At 34.6% G+C, this 19,842-nt stretch overlaps 1 protein-coding gene across 1 annotated transcript; it reads left to right on the forward strand.

Moving 5' to 3' along the window:
* The first annotated feature begins 2,804 nt into the window (after nucleotides 1–2,804).
* Nucleotides 2,805–15,252, forward strand: LOC128998497 (DNA damage-regulated autophagy modulator protein 1-like). Its single transcript, XM_054424654.1, has 6 exons — nucleotides 2,805–2,889; nucleotides 5,246–5,367; nucleotides 10,820–11,046; nucleotides 12,199–12,349; nucleotides 14,372–14,538; nucleotides 15,154–15,252. Exons 1-6 carry the CDS (start codon nucleotides 2,816–2,818, stop codon nucleotides 15,199–15,201), a joined length of 789 nt encoding a protein of 262 aa, XP_054280629.1. The 5' UTR covers nucleotides 2,805–2,815; the 3' UTR covers nucleotides 15,202–15,252.
* The last annotated feature ends 4,590 nt before the right edge of the window (nucleotides 15,253–19,842 follow it).

The raw sequence follows: 19,842 nt of genomic DNA on the forward strand, positions 1-19,842 counted from the left end.
AGTGAAATAAATACGAACATGAAATTAGTACTAATCAACATCCACCGAACATTATTAAGTTTGCCTGACTCGGCAACGAAGCTTGCTTGCATTGCCCTACAAAGCATGAATTATTATATTCATCATTGGAACCGATGCGTTATCGGCAAGAGGTTTATGGCACCTAGTCTACACATCACTATTGCACCATTACAGCGAAATAATAAATGACATTGAAGTGTGCCTACTGGAAGGATTCCAAAGAGGAAAAATAGTTGCTGACACCAAGAAAGTGTTAAAACTCATTTTGATTGATTGCGGACGTAACAAGGAAATATTGCACTTGGCGCCCCAAGGGCTAAGGGCGCCTCGCCAAGTTTCTTTTTTTTTTCTTGAGGGCACCAGGTACCATTTTTCTTGAGGGCCATCTGTCGTGTGGCAGGTAAACCGGCGGCCCAGTCCGCCCCTGCATACATAGTAAAGTGGTGTCGCATAATCCTGACATCTCATCAAACTATCTAGCTGCCTTGAACAAATAAGGCAAAAAAATATTGATTTCTCAAGAAACATTGAAGTTAAAACTCTACTTAAAACAAGTATGTCCCTATGTTTATTTTTAATTTTAAAAGACCAATGGAATGGAATAGATTGCAGGGTACAAGCTTTGCTTTAATTTTGAAGAATTCCATCAAACATATGCCTATACAATTTTGGTATCTATTGAGATCATAGGGGTCAATGTTTACAGTTCTTGGAATTGCAACAAGAAATTCCCTCTTTGCCTCCAAAATATTCCCTTCAACCCTTGCTGAGTGTGCGCTTATGTGTTTTATTGGTCAGTGATGTACAAATGAGGTGTATTTTATTGCTATAAAAGGTTTTCTTCAATTTCTACAGATCTTTATAAGCATTAACCAACACAATAAGTACCTACAAGTAAACCCATTTCTTGGAATTGAGACCAATCAAAGATTAAGCCTGATACGAACGACTGTTTGTAGACAGTCGTTTGTTTGTCTGTCGACAGTCTGTCAACACAGTTTCGGATGGAAGTTTCCGATTTGTTTTATACTGTGCCTGCTTCATTCTTCTTAACCATGTGGCTGATGTACCGAGGAAGACATGATGGTGGACCTGCAAAATTCTCAAGCAAATTTTGTAATATAGTCGAAACCTGCTTTCAGACTTTAGATTAGAAGATGGCACAAGATTTAGAAACGATACAAGAATTACTCCTAAATATTTTGTAGGTTCTTTTAGGCCTTTGTTGGGCTAAATATGCAAAGAAATTAACACCTTACAGGGCTACACTACTCCTGTGGGTTTGCGTTGTATCCTGTATTCTGTTTTCAGACCTGTACACACATGCAGACTTGAGACAGGAGACTTGTATCATGTCTCATTTGGGAAACAGAATATCCTGTATTCTGTTTTCAGACCTGTACACACATGCAGACTTGAGACAGGAGACTTGTATTATGTCTCATTTGGGAAACAGAATACCCCCGCCGCAGCAAACCTGCCGACTAAGCGAATTTCCATTTGTCTGAATTGATTTTCAGTTAAATATATTTAAATAAGATTAGGTTTAACGAGTACCTAGGTTTGCTGCTACAAGGAAACTAATAAAGTGTGTTTTTGAGTAAAATATTGATAGCTTAGTACAAAATAAATAAATTTGCCAAGTTTGATCAAAATATATTCATAAACAAGCAAACTACAACATTTGACAATATTCTCCATAAGAATAACATGGGAATTTTAAATTTACAATTTTTTTAATTTTCTCCGTTACTAATAATCAAACAAAAATACTTTTATATACTAAATTATTTGTTTTTTTAAGCTCTTTAAAAAGGTTTAAAGAGAAATCGGGAAATTTTGTGTTTTGAGGGTCAAAAGTGAGAAAAACCCATTTTTACCCCATAAAACCCCCCGTAAAGCCCCGTTCCCATGGTCCGATCGTGCTGGTTCGCGAACTCATTCAAGTTTATCCCGCTTTACACCTTTAAACCAAATTTCATCAAAATCGGACAAAAATTACTCAAGTTATCGCGTTCACGGACATATATATATATATATATAAGTCTATATATATATATATATAAGTCTATATATATATATATATATATATATATATGTACATATATAAAAATTTGAACGAATGGTGTTTTTGGCCTCTGGGGACATAAAAATGAAAAAGTAAATCGGTCCCGGGTCTAGGTCTTACCGTGCCACCTACGGTAATAGCTACTTCCCTATAGGGAAATTCGCTAAAACACTGTTTTTTTTGTCTCCAGTAACACAGAGACTTAACTGTCCAGACAGTTGACCGGATATCTGGAATCATCGCTACTAAAATTCTGGGACCTCTCTTTTTTACCATAATCAAATACTTTTGGTGATCAGCTAATGAAAGTTAAAATAATAAATCAATTTAATTTTATATGCAGTTAGTGAGGTAATGAAAATATGAAAGAAGAATGGTGAATAGAAGAGCTCTAAACTTATACGTTATATTTCCAGTATGGTACTTAAATAACCAGGAATCACTGTTTAAATGTCTATGATGTGTAAGACCGTTGCTGAATCGTACAGTGACACACCATAGAAGTAAAGAGTTGTAATTTCATTTCTATTGATAGAGCCAAATCAGAACAAAGGACCCTATTTAATTGTTTTGCTCTTCACTCTATTTCGACAGAAAATTATCCATTTAACCTCTAAAATTACAAAACCTGTCAAAGATAACTGCCCAATGACTTAATCAAAGATTGAAGAAGAGTGTTTGAGAAGATAAGATTATGCAATGTCAATATGTTTGGCATTTATCAGTATGGGTTCACATCTGCCGGTTCACTGGCTTCCTCTAGCTATTGCAGTATGGATGCCGCTGTCTTTTGGCATCACGTAAGTTCATTTCATCCCTTTGCTGTACATAAGTGTGTATTTAATTTGTTATAACAATAAATAACTCCTGAGTACATATTGTTTTGGCATAATTGTATTTTGAAACTTGTAATTTGGTTAATTATTTACTTGTAAAAGATGATTAGTATAGGTTCATCTACGAGTGGGATTTATTAAAGCGAGTTTTTTTTTTTTGTACTAATTAGACAATGGATCTATAAATAAACAGAATACTATACAGACTTTACCAGACCAAAAAGATGTAAAATAATACCCCCGTCGCAAACCTGCAGACAAAGTGAATTTCAATTTGTCTGATTGGATTTTACTAAAATATTTCCATAAACAAGACTTATTTATTCTCCATTTAAATAACATTAGATTTAATGAGAACCTAGGTTTGCTGCTACCGGGAAGGTATATACCATGCAGCTAAATTATCATCAAAATCAGACAAAAAATTACACGAGTTATCTTGTTCACGAACGTATAAATCTATATATATACATTCATACAAATTTGAACAAATAGTTTTGGCCTGTGGTGAGATCAAAATGAAAAAAAAGTAAATTTGCCCCGGGTCTAGGTCTTACTGTGCCACCTGCAGTAATAGCCATAGGGAAATTTGCTAAAAGAAAATTCAATTGAACACAAAGGGTTTTTATCTTAAGAGGGTTTTTTTTTTTAAAGAATATGAGTAGTGATAAATAATAGAGTCCTGTATGTTAACTTAGTACATATTTATGGTCATTTTGTTGTTTGGAGAGTTATAAAAAATGGTCTTCAACAGACATATTTAAAAAGCTTCTAGAGTTCATTATGATATATACCTTTGTTTATAAGCATAACAATTATAAACAAATCTTTCCTAATAGGTTACCTAAAAGATAATTAGAATAGATTAGTCTCATATGACTAAAATTGAGGATGGCTACCACTGATGAAGACTCTCAAGACTTTGTATTGAGAAAAACAAACCTCAATCATGTCTTTGCTGTTGTCTCTGTCTACAACGAGGATAATTATCTTAATTGGTAACAATCCCTTCACAACATGTTCTTGACATTCATAAAGTTAATTCATAACTTAACCACAATGTGTGAACATTGAATTTCTTGGTTGTGGTTTACAACTTTGAAAAATATGCCAGATTGTTACCCTATGTAATGAAGATGATCACATGTTTCCTGTTTCAATAGACAGTTAAGTCCTACAACATCACATGCTATTTCCGTATGGTATGATGTTACATCTTTGCTGAGTGGTTATAGTTCTCACCTAGTAATCAGTAAGTTATAGTCAGTAGCTGGTCTGATCCTGAGAAACGTCAGATGATGGTTTGAAATTGAACCCAGCTGTCCATGATCATTGTACTGTTGATAAACTATCTTGGCTAAATAACCAGCTGATCATAGTCAGAAACAGCATCATCTCTTCCTAATGTGTCGGTGTAAATCTAATACATCCAATCCAACACTGCTGTTTCTCTATATTCGGAAAATATGCATTACGCTTACGCCTCACTTCCTCATTATAATGCGCTACATACCAAACTACCCAATTAGTATTTTGTAAACTCCTCTTCTTACTTTGTACTTTGTACTTGTCTGCTACCCCTCATGGTCTTAAAGCTAACAGAGGTGGCTGAATGGACGATTATAGCTTTATCTTATGCAGTAGAACCTCGATAATTCGAGTTTCAGAGGGAAATACAATATATTTTTATATATATACATTAGACTCCTTCTTATCCGGACTCCTCGGGACCAAGACTAGTCCAGATAACGGGGTTTCCGGTTAAACCGACGTCCCCAAAAACTCGTTAAAACAGACTGTTTACTGTGATATTCGACTTAAATTTAGGAGAGCATTGTATTTAGACGCGTTATCACTGGTCTCAAATCTTCTTTTAAAATTGTAGAGGTTTTCTGAGGGGAACAGACGAACATTACTAACTATAGAGGCTTTCGAATTATCGAGGTTTGAATTAGTGAGGTTCTACTGTATAGTCACAGCAATGGTGTTTTGTTTTGTGTCAGTTGTTATTTATGTTATTTGTGATGATAAATTGAAAATGGAGGGAGTGGATGGTTTAAATAAATCAAAAATTTAAGTGATGTGTTGGTTTGTCAAGAGAGAATAATTATTCATTTGTTGATTTTAACATGTTTACAATAGGGTTTTTTTTAATTATTCCCTATTTGTTATCAGACCTTGCCGGACAAGAGGAAAGGTCTGATAATCTCGACTCTACTGTACTTGGCTCATAATACAGTGATGTAGTGTATGATGGGGGTCATACTCACAGCCAGATTTAGTTGCATGCAAGGTTACTGTTTTTTTTGTTAATCCCCAGGTACATTTTAGCAGTCAGCGCAGGTCATGTTTACCCATGGCTGCCCTCCATCAGTGCCACAGGTACCTCTCCGCCTGAGAGCTGTTGGTTCGGCCTGTTTGTCAACCTCTCCACATTTCTATGTAAGCTGAAATTAATCTGTCATTCCTAGATTTTAAACACAATCAGAACTCCCTGTTTCAGATGGAAAAACTATTTTTTCTAGGCCAAGAAAGGTTCTGTATCAGTTGCTAAGGATCAATATTCATTTACTAAAGAATCTGCAAAGAAATTGTACAAATTGAAATATTGAACTTGTTAAAGTAATTTTACCTATTGCCCCATTGTGAGGTATTCTTGCAACTCTAACATTTTGAACTCCAGCCCCCTTAAGTGAAAAATATTCATCTTGTCCATAATAGAAAAGCGAATGTACTAAATAATATTGTAATATCTTGCAATGCTAAATTACATATATACTGACCAATCTTGCATTAAGAGCCATCAAAATAACAATAACTGACCACTACCATGGTGGAAGGAAAAAACATAGGTGTGCTATTCCCATCATATTCTGACGTCACTCGGATTGCAAACAAAAGATCACCTGATTGTAACTGTCAAATTAGTATATGTATTTGTTTTGATTTGGTTGTTATTGTTTTTATTATTATAAAAACAATAAAAATCAAATCAGGTGATCTTTTGTTTGCAATCCGAGTGACGTCAGAATATGATGGGAATAGCACACCTATGTTTTTTCCTTCCACCATGGACCACTACAGTATGGGATTTTATGGGATGTAATAACCTAGACAAAATACATATAATTCTTTGAGTGTTATATTCAACCTTTTTAACCCTCAACAATGACATTGACTTCAAACTCAAACGCAGTTAAGTTCCAAAAATAAGGTTACATGTTTTCCTTTTTGAAATCCTTAGGTCTGCCTCAATCTATATATCAAAGCCATCTCAAATTTTGGTAATACTATGGATATTTGTTTGAGCAAGTGGACATCTACAGTGTTCTATCTTCCCTAAGAGTAATCGTAGAAAACATAATCCTAGCGCACCTTTAATGACATTTTGGCTACCATCCATTGTTTCTTCCTTTTTTTTGTTTTTTGCTGGTTATTATAGTCCTTAATTCCCTTTAGAATGTTATAACATTAACAATATTTGTTACTTAAATTGAAACCCTTTTTTAAAAAATAAAACAAAACCTCGAGAAAGGTAGTTTTATTATTTGGTCTGCACAACTTAAAAATTTGAGCTATAGTTTACATGACATTAAATGTTTCCTCTGTACTGTACCTTACTTCTCTGTGGTTATAAGTAATATCTAGATTTGTATTACCCTTACTTTGCTAGCTTTTTTAATATATATATATTTTACACTTTTTGTGTTAAAAAAAAATACTTTTTTATGTAATATTTTATTGAAAGATCTAAATTGGGTCTATGTGTACTCATACAGGGTTGACAGTTATAGCCTATAAATTTGAAATCCATATAGCTTTAAACCTATGATGATAACAAGTTTGGATGACAAATTTAACATCAGCGAGATAGGCCGGTCCCGCTCTCCTTCACATTAATGGCCAGAATCAATGTTTGGTGGGTGAGATAAGGTTTTCTACAGCAGTTGTGAAGAAATCATTTGAAACATTACTCATAGCGACTAGGTGTGTTGTTAGCTTACTCTTTTAAGGCTAAGCTTGTACTGGTAGACAAATTTTGTTTTGATTTGTTTAGTTTTGAATAAGAATTTTATGTACATTATTTGCTCTCTAAAAACATAATGTATAAAAAAAAATATATTTACAAACAAAATAAGAATTAAGAATATATTTTTCACAAAATAACTTCTCTTTTACAGTTCAAACTAACTCAATCACCACATTTATTGTGTCTAAATGCAGTAAAGAAGTACAATCGTCAGAACCAATAAATTTGAAAAACAGAACACAAAAACAAACAAATCAATCATCACATAGAACACACCTAATTTAACTATGGCAGGTTATAAAAATAAACTTGTTTTTGTGTACTACCTATGGATATGAGAGAGAAGACCTTGCTTATAAGTGCCTTTGAGATTTCAAAGTCAATAAGATAAATGGTCGAACATTTGAGTGACTGAGCAATCCAAGCCGACCCAGCACAGGTCTTTAAATGATGAAATGTTGATTTACTGTACCTACTCTTTGTCTGTCTAGAGTAGAAAGTGCCCCTGGTTATGAATATGGGTTACACTTGTTATTCCTCTTTGACTTGGCCTTGGTAGGTCAAAAGATCACCACTTTGTATTCTTCCTGAGATCCACAGTATGCGTTGTTGATAAGATCTCAGTTCCTAAACCACACTTGGAAAACAACTTGAGTAGCCATGTCTGGACGTAACCCTGCTTTAAAAGGTTACCTGGTTTTTTTGTGAACAAAAGTTAATTTGCCGGGGTTCAGCTTTGTGTAGTTGTTAAAGGGTTGGTTACTCATATTAAAATACAGTGTGTAAATTAAGTCTTGAAACAAATCTGTATTTTTTTTAACCAAAATAGATAAACGTATTCTGTTTGTGGTGTTGACTGTTAACAAAGATTCTGTAATTTTTTACATCAAAAATATTGTTTAACCCCCCTGACAGGGTAGGGGATAGGGGTTGACTTATTTTTTTTCAAATAGCAACTCCTGTTGAGTGACTGGTTGAAGGATTTGTCAAAAGAAACACAATGATGCAAACTCAGGTGGATATCTCACCCTAGCCAAAATGGCAGGTATTCCAAAATTTGATTTACTGTATGTGAAAAAGCACAAATTTCACAAATATGGAATCAATTATGTATTTTTAAAACACTAATAATTAGACATATTCTGTTTGTGGAATTGATTGTTTACATAGGCTCCGCAATTTTTTAAATCAACATTATTTTTTAACCTCTTTAACAGGATAGGGGATGGGGGTGGTTTATTTTTTTAATAACAACCCCTATTGAGTGACCCTCATTTTGAAGGGTTTGTAAAAAGAAATACAATGACACAAACCCGGGGTAGATATTTCATCCCTAGCCTAAATGGCGTTTATTCTAAAATTTGATTTATGTGAAAAAGCTCCCATTTTGGAATACCCGCCATTTTGGCTAGAGGTGAGATATTCACCTTGAATTTGTCTCATTGTGTTTCCTTTGATAATCCCTTCAAAATGAAGGGTCAATCAATAGGGGTTGTTATTTGAAAAAAAATAAGTCACCCTCTAACCCCTACCCTATTTATAGAGGGGGGTTTATACAATTTCTTTTGGTCTTAAATATAGCGGAACCTTTGTTAAGAATCAATGTTACAAACAGAATATTTCTATCTATTTTGGTATTAAAAATACAGATTTGTTTCAAGACTTAATTTATACACTGTATATGATTAAAGTAATATCTTTTTAATTTGATCTATAAGTAGTCTTTTTGTCCCCACTGACAATTTTTGTGCAACTTAAGACTACAAGCACACATTAAAATAGGGAGGAACTTGTGCATTTATTTTTTTTAAATTTTAAGGGCGAAATAATAGTACCCTCCTAACATTTTACTAACATTTTTTTGAAATATTTAAAATTATAACTAACACATGTGTCAATTCAATTGCATTGGCCATAACTAATAATTTCAAGGCTAGTGAATGATGTTTTGGCAATGATGATAAGTATTTTTATATTTAATTTTTCTGCAGAAAAAAATGTCACACTATTATTGGTTACAAAACGGGATGGTAATTGCTTATAGAGTAACGTTTTTGACCATATTTTACTATTTTGTTTGATTGTATCCTGCCATCACCTCCTTAAACGCAAGGTTCTAACTCTGACTCGGAACAACTTTTACTCATTTCTTCAGGCTAGGATTGAGGGATAGTTACATTATTTGATTATTCCGCTGCAAAATCTATTGGTGATAGGCAGGAATTGAACTTGGGACCTTAGAGACCAAAGCCCCTTCTCAATCAACTTTACTACAGCAACGTTTATAAATAGGTTCAACTATTACATAAACCATAAACCATAAACCATACATTTTGATGATTTTTTCATATTTATCAAACTTTTACTATCAAATTAGGTACTTTTTAAGTTACCAAAGCAGGGCCGATTTACCGAATAGGCACGGTAGGCACGTGCCTAGGGCGCGAGGCAATTGTCATTTTTGGGGGGCGCCAAAAAATTGGAAAATAACAAAAATTGTGGCTGTATTTGCACGCGATCGCGGTAAACTGATAATCCCTCGCGGCCGTGTAGACATCTTAACAGTCTCCCGCAATTGTGGCAAGATGTTAATTTTTCCTGTGGTTGTGTATACGTCATCATTGTCCGTCTCCCGCGATCACGGCAAAATTCTGACTATTTTCGGCGGACGTGTGGACAGCATAATTGTCGTCTTCCTTGATCGCGGCAATATATGAACACATCCCGCGGTCGTGAGGAGATTATCACCGTCTACCGCGAATGAAGCAAAATTCTAACCTTTTCCCGGGGTTGTGTGGACATTATCATCTTCTTGCGTGATCACGATAAAATTCTGATAATCCCTCACAGCCATGAAGACATCATCGCCTCCCGCGGTCGTGAGGCATTGTGATCCCCTCCCGCCATTGCGGCAAATGGTACTCATCTCCCGCGGTCGTTTGGAGGTCTTCATCGTCTTTTGCGAATGAGGCCAAATTCTGATCTTTCCTGTGGTGGAGTGGACATTAACATCGTCTTACGTGATCGCGGTAAAATTCTGATCATCCCTCGCAGCCGTGTAGAAGAGCCATCATTATTGTAACTCCCGCGATCCTGTAGACATCGTAATCGTTTCCCGCGGTCGTGAAGACATCGTAATCGTCTCCCGCTGTCATGAAGACATCGTAATCGTCTCCCGCGGTCGTGAAGACATCGTAATCGTCTCCCGCTGTCGTGAAGACATCGTAATCGTCTCCCGCGGTCGTGAAGACATCGTAATCGTCTCCCGCTGTCGTGAAGATATCGTAATCGTCTCCCGCGGTCGTGAAGACATCGTAATCGTCTCCCGCGATTACGGCAAACTGTTAATAATATCCTGCAGTCATGTGGAGATCATTATCGTCTTCCCCGATTGTGGCAAATTTCTGACTGTTTCCCGTGGTTGTGTGGACATTATCTTCGTCTTCTGTGATCGCGGCAATATTCTGATCATCCATCGCGGCTCTGTATATCTTATTATCGTTTTGCGCGATTGCGGTGAAATCATGATCATATCCCGCGGTCGTTTAGACATTATCATCGTGTCATGCGATCGCGGCAATATTCTGACCATCCCTCGCGGCCTTGTGGAGACATATTATCGTCTCCCGTGGTCACGAAAACGTCGCTGTTGTCATGCGCCATTGCGGTAAATTGACAATTCCAGGTAGAAATACAAAATTCATGCATAATTTCGGGTTAAAAAAAATTCCCGCTTAATTCCCAGATTTCCCGGTTGGTAGTCACCCTGTTATATATATTGCAAAGGGGCGCTAGTATTTTAGTTGTGCCTAGGGCGCTGACATAGTCAAAAACGGGCCTGTACCAAAGTGTTTGTTTTTCCAGTGCTGTTTGCGGGCTACATTCGTCATGCGCAGGTGCGGGAATACTCTCACTGTCGCCCTACCACAGGTCCCAGAAAGTGTACGAACCTACTCGCTACGACTATCGGCTTAGTATCTGTCATCGGACTATTCATTGTTGCCAACTGGCAGATGACTTCGGCTATTCGTGTTCACTACTTTGGATCTCAATGCTGCTTCTATGGAGCCAACATATATTTTATTTTCCAGGTTTGTTGACTTCAGTGCATAAATGATTTATTGTGAGGGATACAGTAAAACCCCTCTTAATTGTATCCTGTGGTACCGAGACTAAGAAAGTTTACTGTACTGAATAGACAAATTCCTTTAAAATCATTGCAAATTGGAAAATTATAATGGTATTTAATTTAGATAAACCAGTGTTCATATAAATAATAATAGATATATAGTATAATTGTATTTGCAGAATATCTATACCGTATATTACTAGAAAACTGGGGCTCATAAAAAACATGTTGTAAAAATACAAAAAAAAGTTCCATGTGCCAAAGGTTCGATATAAATTTCTTGTATGATCGCATCAAGTGTTAAATAAAATTTACAGGTATTTAAGGTATAAATTTTGTACTTGTTACCATTGGGCTTTCCTTCCAAATGTCTTTAAAATGTTAATAACATATAATTACTTCTCTATAAGAAACAAACATTGAAGATTAACAAGAGCTAAAGAGAGTCAAGAGTTAACAGTAAAATGCATTTTTAAATATTTACAATTGAGAGTAATGTTACATTGTATAACGTATAGATGATTTATTAATTCCCAATGCATCATAAGACTACAAAGAGTTGCCCAACAATACAATTAGATGTCTTACAAATTTAAAATTTAAGTCAAATGAGAAAATACAACTATTTGTAAATTGGTAACCAGTATAGGCCTATGATCAAATAGGTTTACTTTCCCTATAGGTAGTTTAAAATGTTCATATGGTCATGAATCAGGTTGAAGATTAAAGAGAATGTTAATTCCACTGTCTTTTAACAATATTAAGGTTAACTGGCTGCATGCTTAAAAACAGCTACATATATAAGTAAGGTACAGAGGAAACATTCAATGGTACACTTTAAGTGGTGTGTCTACACTAGTCACTGGTGTTTAGGGAAAGCCAAACACCACCCTTGCCCTCATTTACTACAATGCTTGTCATGGTGGAGGAAGACCCTGTGCCCAGTGTAATAGGAATTTCCCCACAAACTCGCCACTTGGGCTCTTCCATGCTTGTAGCAAGTACATTTTAAGCACAACATACCAGAACGGGCCGTCCCATAAAGAGGTTCCCTCTGTACCTTACTTCTCTGTGATCTATGGTAACAATTTCAACTACTATATCTTTCTGTCAGACAGTGTTCTCCTTCTGGATGGCCCCACAGCTCAACTCTCTACAGATATTCGTACTAAGGGCTCTACTCAGTTTGCTCATGGTCTCCCTCAACATAGGCACCAATGTTTGCAACTACATGGCCTGGAAGCTATATAACAACTTCAACCCAAGTAAATAGCGTGTCTTAACTTATGATAGTTTCAGTATAGAGTACCCTACCCCTTAACCACGCTCGCGGGGGTATGACATACCCCCGCGTATGTTAATTTTGTCATAATTTTACAAGTATGGTGGCAACCGTGGTAAGCATAACAGTATCTGCCTAAAATAGTACCATACTATCATCTGGCCGCAGAGTTGTTAGTCTTGACCGAGTCATTGACCTATTTCCTATATTATCACCACCCTGGGTCTGGCATACCCCCACGCGCATGGTTGTGTTACCAGTACTATGTTCATTAGGGGGTCTAGTGTACCCCGTGGGCATAGTAGTGTCTCAGTTTTATTATCATAATTAGTATTAATATAATTTATTGATACCAAAAGTTATAAGTATTAATAACTTTATAACTTTATCATTACATAAAGTTATAAGTATTAATAACTTTATAACTTTATCATTATAATTTTTATAGTATTGAAAGTTTGCCAAACAAACTTAGTATCTGCAAACCAATTGGATGGAAATGTTCAACCATAGAGTCCACTGATCTAGCCTCCCAGTGCAAAGGCACTTCTGCCTTGATAACCAAATTTGCCTTGGACAAAAAGACGCCAAGACCAAATTCAAGTGTAAAACCTTAAGAATCCAATGTTCCGGGGACAAATTTAAAATAATTGTGAAGTGTGTTTAAAAGTACTTCTAAACCAACCACTGGACGAGGATGTTTGAAAAAAAAAACATACACTACCTACCATAGAATTTTTTAAATTTATCAATTTTTTTTACAGTATTTTCTACAAATTGGAAAATGTAATTTATGAAATATTTACTGTTTCCATAGTTTTATACAAATATAATACTTTTGTGAAATTAAAAATAACATTTGTTTGCAATAAAACTTGTTTAACTACAATTTTTCCCTCTCTAACACCATTATTACATTTCATGATGAAAAAATTAAGGGTTCAAACTATTATTTTAAAATCAATAAATTAAAGGATATGGTAGGATCATAAAATGTACATAACATCATGAGAAAATGAATATAGATTTGAAGTCTAAAGTTTAAAGAGCTAAATATAAAAAAGCCTTTTTCATACCCATTTTTATTTGAGGGTCTGTTAGACCCCCGCACGCGCACCAGCGCAAAAAAAAAAGAAAAAAAAACAAGCACATGTGCTTAAGGGTTAAGTGATTCTAGGTTGAGTAACCTAAAAGTTAAGTTAAAATGGGCAACTAAGTAAACCTTTAAAATACTTGAAAAACTCTGTGATTTTTCTGGCTTTATCTTCTTGTGTGGTGAATAGCAAAACTTTTACATTGTTATAGCTATGAGATGGAATGAAAGTCTCTAGATAAAATCTGTGCAAACCTTGTATTAATGATATATACATATAAATGCATTAAATGCCCTATAACTGAAGTCACAAGATGGTGCATTTTAAATCTAATTAGGTGTTATTAAGCACAAAAAAGACTAAAACTCTCACAGAATACACATAGTTGATTCTTTACTTGACCTACATAGGTTTCGATTAGATACCTTACTATTACTTATTTTAAGGACTGAAAATTTAAAGATTACATTTATTTGTGCATTGGTGTTAGAGTGGAAAGAGCTATTTTGATCACAACTGTGTTTGAACTTGGTACATATCTTCAACCTTGTATTTCTATTGAATAATTTTTACAACCAATATTTTATTTGCACTTTGTATGTGTTAAGGTGTATAACGCAGAATAAATTATTTTGTTGTATTTTTATTGAGTTTGAGGTTTGGCTTTTGTTGGCCTTGTCTTAGTGCATTACCTAACATTTCATAGGATAGGAATTGACTAAGCAAACACAATTGAACTATAAGTCTATCCTCCTAAGCCTTTAGCATTCACACAGTGTTTAGCTACTTTGTAATATTGTAAATACATGCAATCCTCTCTTGATATAATTCTTCACCTATTCCCTGGGTTGACATAGACACAAGCTGTTACTTCATACATTTATTACAATCTTTATCAATACTTTACACAGATTCCAGTTACAAAGACCATCTACTGTGGAACCCTACAGACCCAGGCTATGGCTGGCACTTGGCCTACACCATCATGGAGTGGTGTTTAATGTTAACTCTCTCTCTGGCAGTTCTCTCTTTCTTCCCCGATTTCCAGAGGATTAAATTGGAAGAACCAGCAATAAAGGTAGAAACAATATGTACAGCACATAATGAGTATAGTCATCAATTGAAAATGTTGATAGTTTTTCAGTATTCCAACTAATTTTTATTTGACTGCTGAACATTTGCTTTGTTTATCTGCCATCTTGTCATGTTGTAGTTCTTTCTTAGTTTAAGTATCCCTGATCTACTATGATCAGAATTAAGTTTTCAAAATGTCATGAAGCTTAGTTTATTGATCTATGTGGAGTAATGGAAAATATCTGCAATGAGCCTGCAAAAACTTGCAATTAGTAACAATGGATTTTAAACAAGTACCTATATACTTAAAAAGAATTCAAAATTCTTGTTGTTTTAACACCCAAGGTATAGTTACAACCTTTTACAATAAACAGCACAGATAAACTAAAATAGATTCTATTTACAATTTTGTTAAAAAAGTCTTATTTGCATTTCACTTAGGAAAATGATACAGAGAAATGATTAAGTAAACAAAAACTAGAAAGGTGAAAGTTTGGAGTGACTATCTTTGAACAATGGACAAAAAGTGCTTAAGCATATATATGATATTTTGATTGTTCTATTATTATGTTTGTATTTATTGAATTTAATTGAAAATTAATTAATACACTTTGTGCAGATGAAAAGGCTGTGGAAAGATGAGCGGTCCAGCACATCAAGAGTATGAGTGGTTTGGTCATAAATAAAATGTATATAATAAATATTAGCAAGTTTTGTATTTCACCGACTAATTATTTGCCCACAACTAAAATGCATCACAGTGCAGCCGTTCAGGCTCCTTACTAACAGTTGTGAGTGTTGTCTTTTAAATATCACTAAAACAGGTAAAACAATGATATACAACAACCTTAGGACAAGAGTTAAATTGTAGCTGTGTCCTATTAATTATAATTCTTTTGGCTATCTGGATAATCTCTCTTCCTCTTCTAAAACAGCTTGTAGGTGTGTGATATAATCCTCAACTAGGACATCACTGGGGTTTTCCTTATTTATCTGATTGCTTGTCAGACATAGATCTGCATTACATGCAGTCATGCAGTGAACTCTGGAGTTTTTGTTGTATTTTTGTCAACTTGGTCTAAGGAGCCAAAACACATTTGCACAGTTCACTTAAAAATATTGGTTTCTTATTGAAGTGTCCTTTATTCCTGTTAATGTTGATTCAAAAAGAAATTATCATGAAACCTGGATAAATAACTGTTTTTATATCAAAACACCAGTACATATGAAATAAGAAATAGAAAGGTAAATGAAATATGGCATTTTTTTTACAAGTTTATCCTTTCAGTCACTTATAGTGATAATCTTAACTAACTCTTAACTATTTGGAATTGTGTATGCTGCTAATTCTGGGTTCTGCTACATTTTTTTTGACTTTCTTAGGTGATAATTATAAATTTTCTTCATTAACTGTAGTTTTTTCAAATTTATATTTCATACTATTATACATTACGTACTCTGTGTGCTTACTATTATTCACGAAGTTTAAGATTTTGGTGGCGTTTGTTATAGGAGATATCAAAGAGTACACTGCTTTTGGAGGAAGTGGTTCTAACCCATATGTTTTGTGGGGTAGTTGGGTAGTCCAACGGGTTCCTCCTACATCAAAGTTCGATACGCTAACCACAACGCCAGCCAGGGGGGAGCGAGCTGGTGTAGTGGTTAGAGCGCGGGACTTCAGTCCCTGAGGTCCCGGGTTCGATCCCCGCCAAGTCACCAATGGATTTTATCTAAGTGATAATGCCGTAACCCCTAGGTCTAGCCTGAAGTAATGTGAAAAACAATCCCAGGCTCGTGCCTAGCGTCCTTCCTAGGAAAAAAAAAAAAAAAAAAAAAAAACCACAACGCCAGCAACACACCCAAAATCAATGTACATTGTAAATTTATTATATTTGATATTTATTATTTATATTTAAAGGTATAATTTAGATTTAATTATATCATAGCACATTAAGCTAATCATTTTACAATTAGCTTTGTAAAATGAAAAGGACTTATTTTTCCTTAGCATATTATTAGGTATATTACAAATTTATACTTTTATTGCTGACAAAAATTACAGAAATCAAATGAACATAAATCGGTAATTTAACAAATCACTCGAAAACAAAAATTTGCCACACATTGTGTGTGATTGAGCCAATTATTCCTCCCTACCTTCAAACCATTGCATTAACATTAACATACCGAGGCTGTTAAATGGCACTGTAATGATCATGACATAGGGATTCTGCTTAATGAAGGAGAATATGAAAGTCAAACCTGAATGAAAGCCAGCCAGCATTAACTATATTGTGTGATGGTCAAGGTCACATGACAATCAGGTCAGTTGTGCAAGTGCAATCCTGTGTCCTGCCAAGGCCAAGGTCACAGCAGCATGGGAACTCAGGATCAGTCTGTATCTTCCTGCTCACGTGCTACAGCTGCTGCTAGTACTATCTCCAGCTAATCCCTTCCCCATCTAATACTATCCCCAGCAAAAACCATACCCATGTTAATACCCTCCAACTAATATCATATCATCCACCTAATACCAGCCACTACCATTGACTTAGATACAAGATTATTTCTATCACACCAGTTTTATTTTAACAATAAGGGGTCGCAAAATGAGTATTTGCATTTTAAATTGTTGAATTTCCCCCTATCTACCCTGAAAGAGGGAGGGGGGCAAAATTTTGATTTAGAGCAAAAAGCTAGAAAAATCATCATAAAATGATATGTTGAAGTTGCAAAATTGTATCTTAAGCTGTTAAATTTGTTAATTTATTTATGGGTGTGTAAAGACTTTTTCAACACTCTGTAGTATATTAATTAGTTAGTATATTTTTAATTTATTATTTCTAAATCCACCTGGTCTGATCTGATGCCTGAAGGTCAACATTTTTGACTCTACCTGAGAGAAATAAAAAATGTCAGACCCCGACCTAAGACCCCTAATAGTAGGCCTATTACTAAAAAAATAATAGACTTATTTATTAGTGAGTCTCCTAGGTCTTTTTGCTGATCGGATTGATGGAAACAAAAGGTAAATTCATCAAGTTGAAGCAATACCACGTGTACTTATAAACTCATAAAAGTTCCAACCTTCCGAAGAATCTGAATATAGAGAGGGGCCTCTCTGGTGAGAGCCGCCAGGACATCATAGATTCGAAATACGGCCCTGCTCACCCCCAAATAATTCTACCCCCAGCAAATACCATCCTAAGGTAATACCATCCCCAGCAAGTACTATTACCAGCTAATACTATTCCCAACTATTATCATCCCCAGCTACAACTAACTTATCTTCCCTAGTTTGTGGTACTAACCTTATAATACTACTCCAGTTTATAGTATCCCTTGTTAATACTATCCTCTACCCAGCAAATCATATTCCCAGCTGATCATATTTGGCTATGATCCAGGAATTGTTTGTGGTCTATAGTATAATTTTTGCAAATTTCACAACCAGAACTTTAAATTACAATAAATGTCAGGCGTACATTTATATATATAAATATATTTTTGAACTAATTAGCAAACCATTCATTGTTAAAAAGTGTTCACCCTCAATCGCATTCCAGAGAGGTATGGAAATGGTATTATGTAAATATGAGTTTTTGTACCACAGAGATATTATTTTATTTATAGCCGTTATTTTAGCAGTACATTAGCTAAAACCGTTCCCCGCATTGCCTTGGCCCTCCTCTACGTAATAAATGAAAAACTATACTACCAAGTATGCTTTGTTGACATTTTAGATTTTGAAGAAAAAATATTCTATCGATGATACAGAGTCTCTCAATCACCTTTTTGTCTTAATCAATTTTGAGTTTAAAAAAACACCAAAGTAAGTACTAAGTATCCAGCAAAATAATTGTTTATACTTCTGCAATAAAAATATAAAAAATTATGATTTTCTTCTTACCTCATCAGGAGAAAATTTTCATTCGACAATATTACTTTATTGGGTTATTTGACAATTAGTTTCTTTTACATATTTTAAAGTGCCATATAATGCCACTTCGCCCATTAGTTACACAAATAACTATAACTATTTTACCTACGACCGTAAACTGAGCCATTTCAGTTCAGTTCTTAGAATTGAAAAGTTCCACTTAACAGCTGTTTACTTTCATATCAACATAGTTTCATTTCATATCAGCATAGTTTTTATCATATCAACACGGGTAACGGACCAATGAGGTTCAAGGATTGAGAGAAAAGAAGTACAATTGTAATACTTCAATGTCAACTAATCAGCTGATCAGTTGACAATTTTAATTGTTGATCCGGCTTGTTCCTGTTGATACTCGCGTATTCTTAACCTAAGTTGGTGGAAGTTAAATAAAGGTTGATCTTAAAATATCAGTTAGTGAAAGTGATGTTGACGAGATAGAAATGAGAGCACAATTGTTTTGCCACCAAAATCAAAACAAAGGTACCATATGCAATTACATACCAGCAATTCATTAAATGGACGAAACAAAATAAGGTTAAATTGATAAATGAAAATGTTCTTCTGGTTTATTTTGAAACCCTCTTAACCACTTTTTCACCCAACTCGTTGTAGACCACATATTCGATGCTGAAATCTAACTGTAAATTAACTGTTTCACTATATTATTCAGTTGTCCAAAAATATATGCAATATTTCCCTAATTGTACCTGATACAGAATTATGGCAAGAATGCTGCTAGCAGAACCTATTGCCTGAAAAAGTAACGTATTATTTAACAAAGTTTTACAAACACGTAATTACATGAAATCAGCTGATTATACAATAAGTCGTTGCATCACTTTCAGTGACAATGACAATAAACGAAAACATAACCTCTCTAGGAAGTTATGAGTAGTGATTGTTAGTAATAAAAAACCAGATTTTTAGTAATTAAAAAACGCTCGTAGGTAAAGTAGTGTACGCAACTCGCGTTAATAGTCTTTACGACACTCGTAGAAGTTTTTAAGGCACGAGCCTTTTTTTATACTCATGTCGTAAAGACTAACTTAACGCAATCGTTGCGTAAACTACTATTACGAATATTATTATAATGTTTATTACTTTTACGTTACTTAAAACAAAGAAAATTTTCGGAATAATAAACAGTTTGATATACAAAGGTTGTTCAGTAAGTGAAGTGCCGAATTCTGGGAAATAGTTTTATGGATCAAAATAAAGGGAATTCCAAGAATTATATACCTAATTTTCTCATTTAAGGTGCCTTTAGAATTTAAAGCATTGTAATCTTAAAAAATACATTATGAATTTGACTATCTGAAGCTATTTTGAATATGGCTTAAACATTGTCATAACTAGTTTATATAC

This window comes from Macrosteles quadrilineatus, unplaced genomic scaffold, assembly GCF_028750875.1.
Source record: "Macrosteles quadrilineatus isolate MER2022 unplaced genomic scaffold, UCM_ALF_1.0 Scaffold_7__1_contigs__length_78375512, whole genome shotgun sequence".
NCBI lineage: Eukaryota > Metazoa > Arthropoda > Insecta > Hemiptera > Cicadellidae > Macrosteles > Macrosteles quadrilineatus.